Source organism: Vombatus ursinus, unplaced genomic scaffold, assembly GCF_900497805.2.
Source record: "Vombatus ursinus unplaced genomic scaffold, bare-nosed wombat genome assembly UNPS02014813.1, whole genome shotgun sequence".
Taxonomy (NCBI): Eukaryota; Metazoa; Chordata; class Mammalia; order Diprotodontia; family Vombatidae; genus Vombatus; species Vombatus ursinus.
In genome coordinates, this window is record NW_020954591.1 from 30,268,008 (window position 1) to 30,275,664 (window position 7,657).

General features: G+C 43.8%; 1 protein-coding gene across 1 annotated transcript; it reads right to left on the reverse strand.

Annotated features, from left to right (window-relative positions):
* Nucleotides 1-459: 459 nt before the first annotated feature.
* Nucleotides 460-7,108, reverse strand: KCNJ5 (potassium voltage-gated channel subfamily J member 5). Its single transcript, XM_027835264.1, has 2 exons — nt 6,172-7,108; nt 460-779 (listed from the first exon to the last, which is right to left on the reverse strand). Exons 1-2 carry the CDS (start codon nt 7,106-7,108, stop codon nt 460-462), a joined length of 1,257 nt encoding a protein of 418 aa, XP_027691065.1.
* Nucleotides 7,109-7,657: the final 549 nt, after the last annotated feature.

The following is a 7,657-nucleotide window of genomic DNA, read 5'->3' on the forward strand; positions in this document are numbered from 1 at the left end:
TCCCACCACCCCACTCCCACCTCAGCCCTTCAGCAATGCCTGCATCCTTTTATGAGGACTGCCCTCAGCTCAGGGAAAGTACCAGGGTTAGTGGGAAGAGAAATGAGGGGCTAAGCAGCAAAGAGCAAAGACATCACAACTATAAGGCAGAAAGCCCAACTTTCACCTTGGACCCTAGACATCATTCAGTTGGGACAAGAAGGGAGGGGCAGAGAGCTATGACCTTTACAGGTGTAAGGAGCAGGCAGCCCGCAATATCTCTAAAAGCAGGGCTGCGTGTCATGGTACATAGGATGGCATCACATTGGGAAAGGGGAGGTTTTACTTAAATATCTAACTTCTCAGAGCCTCTACAGCTTCCACCACCACCTAAACAAACCATCTCAGTTAGTTTGCTTCATTGGATCCATATGGGATTTCTGGCTGGAGGTTATGTTCCATCCCCTTGGGGCACAGGAGTCACACAGAGCTGCTAGTCTCTCTGGCTCTCCCCACCCCCTCTGCTTCTTCCTCTCCTTCCTCTGCCTTTTGGCCTGACCCCTCCTTGGCACAGCCCCCTAGCAGGGTGGGGCTGGAGAGGTACTGAAGGAGCCGCCCTTCTCTCTGGGCCTCCGCCAGCTCCTTGGCACAGCAGGTGGGTGTGTTGGTCTCGTAGGTGTCGTGGAAGGTGTTGTAGTCTACCTCGTAGAAGCCCTTCTCTAGGGTGAGGACCGGTGTGAAGCGGTGGCCCCAGAGAACCTCGGTGTCCATATAAGAGCTGCGGGCCTGGCAAGTCATGCCTAGGAGGACGGAGGACAGATAGAGTTAGAGGTACCCACTGGCATGTGGTTGTTCACATCATTAAATGTTTATCGATTGATTCATGTGTGTCCATAGGAGCCGGCGACACCCTTGTCCTTTCCTGGGATTCTTTCACACCCATGCACATGCATAAAACCACATTCATACAAAAAGACAGCTCTTGGAGTTGAAGTAGTCAGTCAGTAAGCATTTATTAAGCACCTATAATTTGCCAGGCACTATGCTAAGAGCTGGGATATAAAAAGAGGCATCAGGCAAGGCCTTCTATTCTATCTGAATGTTCCTCTGCTGGTTAGCTCACTTGATAAAAGATTTCGAATGGTCCTCCTACATGCAAGATTATTTGCCCAAGTAAAAGCTGTTCCACCACAATAGCCAGTGCTTGAAATTCCATTTGGTCAGCTTGCAAATGTGTGCTGAAGGCTCAGCACAGCCTATCACCACTTCTGGGAAACTAGCAGAATGTTTACAATCTACTGGCAGTGGATCAGTAGCACCATACATCTGGACTTCAAGGATTCATAATTTTATCAATGTAGGTACTCCCTCTGCAGTCAGATAGCAGACCCCTAGCCCTGAATGGTGATGATTAACATTTACATAGTGCTTTAAGATTTGCAAGGTGCTTTTACATAGATTATCTCATCTGATTATTGCAACAACCCTGTAAGGTAGGTGCTATAATTTATCCCCATTTTACAGATGAGGAAATTGAGACTGAGAGAGGTTAAATAACTTGTCCACAGCTAATAAGTATCTAAGGCTGGATTTGAATTCAGGTCTTTCTGACTCCAAGTCCAGCACTCTGTCCACTGCACTAGACTAGATGTGGTCTTCAAGGATTGTCATGGCTAAAAATGCATTGCTCAAGGAGTACGAGGCTTCACACATAACCCTTTTATTTTTTGTTTTTCATTGTTTCATTTTCATTTCATTTCATTTTCATTTTTCAAAATATTCATGTTTGTAATTAATTGTTATTTACAGAGCAAAAAGAAAAGAAAAAGAAAAAAGAAAAAGACATGCATTGTTCAGTAGACAGCCCAGTGATAGATTTCTCTAAAATTAGCTAGGATGGTCCTTGGATGAAGGGCATATCATTTATTGCCAGCCTGTACTTAAAACCTTGGATGGATCTATCAGAACTTGGGCTCCACTGGCATTACCTCCAAGAACCCTGAGTCCCCTTCAAACCACAATAAGGTATCAGAGAAGGCCTTCAGTGGGAGCCTTATGTCCACATATCAAAAAAGAAGATTACTGTTATTACCAATAATTACTAGTCACCTCCATAGTCCCTCCCTAATCTGTATATTTGGAATACGCATTTTCTTTTAAAAGAAAGAAATATGCACACCCACACATCCTTGGTTCTTTGCCCAAGGACACTAAATACTTCATCACCTCTTATTCACCATCAACATAGCTCTGGCCCTCTTAGACTTTCTGTACTCTCAGTATTTTTAGATTTAGGCTTCCCCCCAGAGAGGGAGGGAAGCTCTATTTTATGGATGAGGAAGTCTCCATGTTTTAGAACACAGGAAAGTAAACTTTCAGCAGTCCTTTGGACTGAGGGAATGTACCCTTTGGGCATGGAGGAGAAATACTTTTCTCATGTCCAGAATTCTGATGGGGTCTCATATCAAGGGAATCTGGTTTAAAGTCAGTTTTTGTTTGTTTGTTTGTTTATTTATCTTTTGTCAGTTTGGATTTTCCTATATTATCAAGCCTGTTCAGGTTCTAGGCCATCTGCTGTCTTCTCTTAGAAGCTGCTTGCCCCAGTCAGGTCTCCTTCACTGGGATGAACATTGCCATGTTGGAGAGCTAAACAAGTTGGAGGCAGGCTGACTCCAAGGGTTCACCCAGAAAGAAAAGACTGGTGGGAGGCTGGCCCATAGCTTGTACCAGACGAGTGATTTAGTTTCTTGCTGTTTCTCTCCCTCAGCTTCCAGGGCTTCTTGGATCTGGTTCTTCTGTCCGACGTTGGCCACAATGTGACTGATATTCCTGTGGAGGCATTTGGGGGAGGTGGCCTTTCTTCAACATGCTTTGATTTCCTTTGGGCTATCTATTTGTCTTGCCAGGCCAGATTGACATTGCTCCTTGGGTAGGGCTGATGGTGAGGTCCATCTTGGTGTGACTGTCCTAGAGGAAAGCTACCCTATTGGGATTCCAACATGTTACCTGAGACTCCTGTTAACTCTGGTGCTAGGTGTCAGCTAGGTGGTGTAGCAGATGGGAGTCCTGGGTTTGGAGCTGGGGAGATCTGAATTAGAATTCTGCCTTAGATATTTACTAGCTATGTTAACAATGACAAGTCATTTAATCTGTCTTAGCCTCATTTCCCTCATCTGTAAAATGAGAATAATAATAGCATCTACTTTATAGGGGTGTTGTAAAGATCTAATAAAATAACATATATAAGCTGCTCTTTGCAAACCTTAAAGCACTATATAAATACTAGCCATTATTTTCTAATGGCCAGCATTTTGCAGACTAAAGTCTTCTTGACTAGTACTCTTACTAGGCACCCCCCCAGATGCTTCTTCTCAATTGTATTTTTACAGCATTTTATACTTTTCAAAATGCTTTCTTGTCTAATATTTCATGTGAATCTCATGACAATCCTATGAGGTAGAAAGGGCATATGTGTGACCCTTAAAAATTATAGGGAGAAACATAGAAGAATGCTAACTGCCACCCAGATAAGAAGTCAATTACAAAAGAGCTCCAAAAAATATGTCAGACAATGGTATGCCAACCCTAAAGTTTAGGTATTTTCCAGTTTTTCTTGGTAACCCTCTATCACTCTATTATCCATGTTTGTCAAAACAATTTTTAATCCATTTAAAAATAGATCCCATTGGGGAAATGAGGTTCTGTAAGTCTATTATTTACTATGGGGAGTACCACTTCCTGTAGGATAGGGAATCATTCAGGGCCACAAACATGTACTTCAGGTCCCCCTCAGTGACACTGGTACCAAAGACTATTGAGCCCTGACTTAGGGTGAGCCCTTCTGACCTAGTATGGATGGTCAGGATACTGGGGTTGTATTGTCCCATTGTTTGGAAAGCTTCTGCATTTGGGTCAAGAGTAACATTTCTAGGAGTAAAGGAACTGTGCTTCTTGGCTTCCCCGTAGACATATCTCTGAAGGTAGGACCAAAGGGAGTTTGAGGGGGCTTCCCTTCCCACCTGCTACTCCTCTGGGAGGAGGCTGGCACGGTGGTGCTACTTTCCATGACTTCTTTGGGAAAAATAACAGGATTGGGGTTGTCCTGTCCCTTCCACTCCCCACTGGACAGCAGAGCTGACAGGGGAAGAACATTATTCCTACATGCTCTTCTATTTTGTCAGGGAGAGAGAAGAGTGACATCCATTCCTTGTTCTGACTGGTATCTTTGCCCTTGCTTGTTGTCATCACTGATGATGATGATGATGATGATGGGTTTGGGGGGACACTAGTCTATCTCTGAATGACCACTTTTTCCCTGAGAATCTCCTTGTTCTGATCCTGACTCCAAGGCGACAGACAGCGTGACTTTTAGAAGCTGGGGAGCTCATTATCCCCAAGCACTGGCAGTAGTTGACTTCTAGCATTTGTGATTATGTACAGCCCCATTGGTTCCTGGGGCTGCCACCAGCCATTTGTGCCATTTGGCAATTTACTGCAACTCCAGTGAGATGTTCAAGCTCGGGCTAGTTGTATGGCCACAGAGTAAATCACCAAAGAGTTCCTATTCCAACAGCCCCTGGCATCCTCCCTTCCTGCTACCCCGCTATTTCAGGTTTGGACTTTAAATATCTTTAGGCCCAACTCCAAAGTGGGGAAGATTTGGGGATGAAAGGTGTTGCTGAGATTCCTCCCTCCTAGAGCAACTTTCATCCAGCCCCCCACATCAAGGCTCAATCTTGGATCATGATGCCCTGGGTAGGTTTGGTTCATTTCCTGATATCCTCAAATCTGGAAAGGCAGAAAGCACAGGCATGGCAGATGGGAAAAAGGAAGAGAGGTTAGTTACAAGACAGAAAATAAGTGGTAGGAAAGGGTAGGGCAAGGGTTGCTGGGATCTAGAATCTTAGGGCCTAGTCTTGAATCCTCACTCCGCTACTCATTCCCTGTATAAACTTGAGCAAGATACAACCTCTCTGGGAGTCATTGTTCTCATTTGTAAAAATAAGTTGGTTAGATTAGATGTCCTGAGATCTGATCCTGTAATTCCTCACAATGTCCTGCTGGGGGGAAGGAGGGAGGGGAGGGAGAGGAGGGAGTCAAGGACCCTGAGTTGGCTCACAAACCCTTGGCTTTTTAAAACTAAGTTGTGAGTGTGCTACATTGGCACAGGACCAAGAAGGCTCTTTGTCATCAGGTGTCTCTGAGGAGCAACAGCCGCAGGCTGAGGTGCCAGGTCAGGACACCAGGATGCATTTCCATGGCACCTCTGGGTATTTATGTCTCATTGAGGATGCAGTATTATGGACAAGTGAAGAACACTGGGTTTTCTGCCCACTTACTGAACAGGCAGGCAGGCAGACTTCTAGGAGCATGTAGACAGAATCCTATTTTGCGGCAGGAGTGAAGACTAAATTATATCCACAACCACTCCAATTCCATGTTATTTTAAAGTTTACATTGAGATTCCTTTATAACAACACTACAAGGGAGGGGTGCAAGTATTTCCCCCCTCATTTTACAGGTGAATAATTTGAAGGTCAGAGAGGTGAGATGATTTATTCAAGCTAGTTAGTCTCAGACCTGTGTGCTAATCCTGCTCTCTTTATTCTAAGTTCTATGTTCTCTCCACTATACTAAGCATTTTCTGTGAACTCTAGTCCAAGAGTTCTTAACCTTTTTTTTTTTAATCCTATCCTTTGGCAGTCTGGGGAAGCCTAAGGACTTCATTTCAGAATAATTTTTTAAGTGAATAAAACAAAAAATTACAAAATAAATCTGGGTTGCAAAATAAATCAATTACATTGCAATATGCTCATCAAAATTTTTTTTTAAAGTTCATGGACCTCAGATTGAGAACTCCTGATCTAGTCCCTCCTAGCCCTGACATGTTGAAATGTTTTAAAAATATATTTGAATTTCATAATCTGTGGTACAATAAGTTAAAAGCTCTCCCAAAGACCTGGACTTTATGTTTTCATATGGGGCTCTGACTTTCTTGGACAAGGGATGTAGTGACTGGGTAGCACCATGGGATTATAGATTAAGAGCTATTAGGGTCACTGAGTCCTGAATCCCAGAGAGATAAAGTAACAACAAGTTCCTACAGGTAGTATGTAGCAGAGCCAGGATATAGGGAGGTCACTGCAAAATAAGCTGCTCCATGGACTTGGAGGACAATTGGCCATATCTTACCTGTAGCTTCTACCATGCCTTCTAAGATGACTACCACCTCAAACTCTTCCTGATTCAACTGCGCCCTGGACATCTCCCAGAAAGGGCTCTTCTCATTGATTTCATGGGAGATGATGAGTGGCGACACCAGGAAGAGGCGGTCATCCCCAGTGTCAAAACCCACATTAATGTCTGTCTGATTTAGGGGAATGAACTCCCCTTCTTTGGTCTGCCTGGACTTGATGAGCTTGGCCCTTATGGAGGCCTCTACGATGTGAGAATTGCGGAGATCACCCACCCGGAACATGAGGCAAAGCTTATCATCCCGCATAGAAATGACAGCGTTGTTAGAAAACATGAGAGTCTCAGCCCTTTTCTTGGGCTGACTGATCTTGACAAACATGCAGCCCACCATGAAGGCATTGACTATGGAACCTAGGATGGCTTGGACCAATAGGAGGATGATCCCCTCTGGACACTTCTCTGTGATGACCCGGAAGCCATACCCAATGGTGGTCTCTGTTTCAATGGAGAACAAGAAGGCAGAGACAAAGCCACTGAGATTCTCAACACAAGGAACCCAGTTTTTGTCCCCAACATGGTCCAGGTCTCCCCGAATGTATGCGATGAGCCACCAAATAAAGCCAAAGAACAACCAAGTAATGGTGTAGACCATGGTGAAGACAAGGAGATTGAAGCGCCACTTCAAATCCACCAGGGTTGTGAAGAGGTCACTCAGGTAACGATAGGTTTCCTGGACATTACCATGATGCACGTTACACTTGCCACTCTTCTCCATGTATCGCTGGCGGGGCTTCTTGCCTTCTGTCAGAAGACGAGTCCGATCAGTAGTGATGGGGATATAATCACGGGCCTGTTTGGGAATCTTCCTGGGGTCTCTGGGGGTGGTTCCAATCTCCATGTCTTGGTTCATGGAATTCCTAGAATCTCCAGCCATAGCTTTGCTAGTTTGGGGTAAAAGAGACATAAATCAGTGATATTGATTTTTCTAGTTTAGCTGAACATGTCCTAAGTAGAGAAATATGGAATCATAATGGTGAAAGGCACCATAAAAAATATGTAAATCCAGCCCCTTCCAATTTTGCACATGGGGAAACTGAGACAAAGTGACTTGTCCAAATTTACTTAACAACTTAATGACAGAGCTGTAACTAGGACCCCAGGTCACCTGACTCTTTCCATTGTATGATTGTACCTCAAACTGTAAAGCAACAGTTTTTACAAAGTAGAATGCAATGTATTTAACATGCATGGAGTGAATCAATTCAATAAACATTCATTAAATGCCTACTTTGTGGACACCACTAGAGAAGGCACAATGTGAAGGGAAGATACAGTTTTAGAGGTCCTTGCTCTCACAGAGTTTTCATTTTAGCAGGAAACTATGTACATACATGCATACATCCATGTATACATATGTACAAATATACACACATGTATACATGTACACAGAAGCTATGAGACAAAATAATACATGATAATTGAA

Coding starts and splice junctions, on each gene's coding strand:
- KCNJ5 (XM_027835264.1), bottom strand. CDS start 7,108: ATGGCTGGAGATTCTAGGAATTCCATGAACCAAGACATGGAGATTGGA. Junction 780..6,171: donor AGGCATGGTAGAAGCTACAG/GTAAGATATGGC, acceptor CCGTCCTCCTAG/GCATGACTTGCCAGGCCCGC.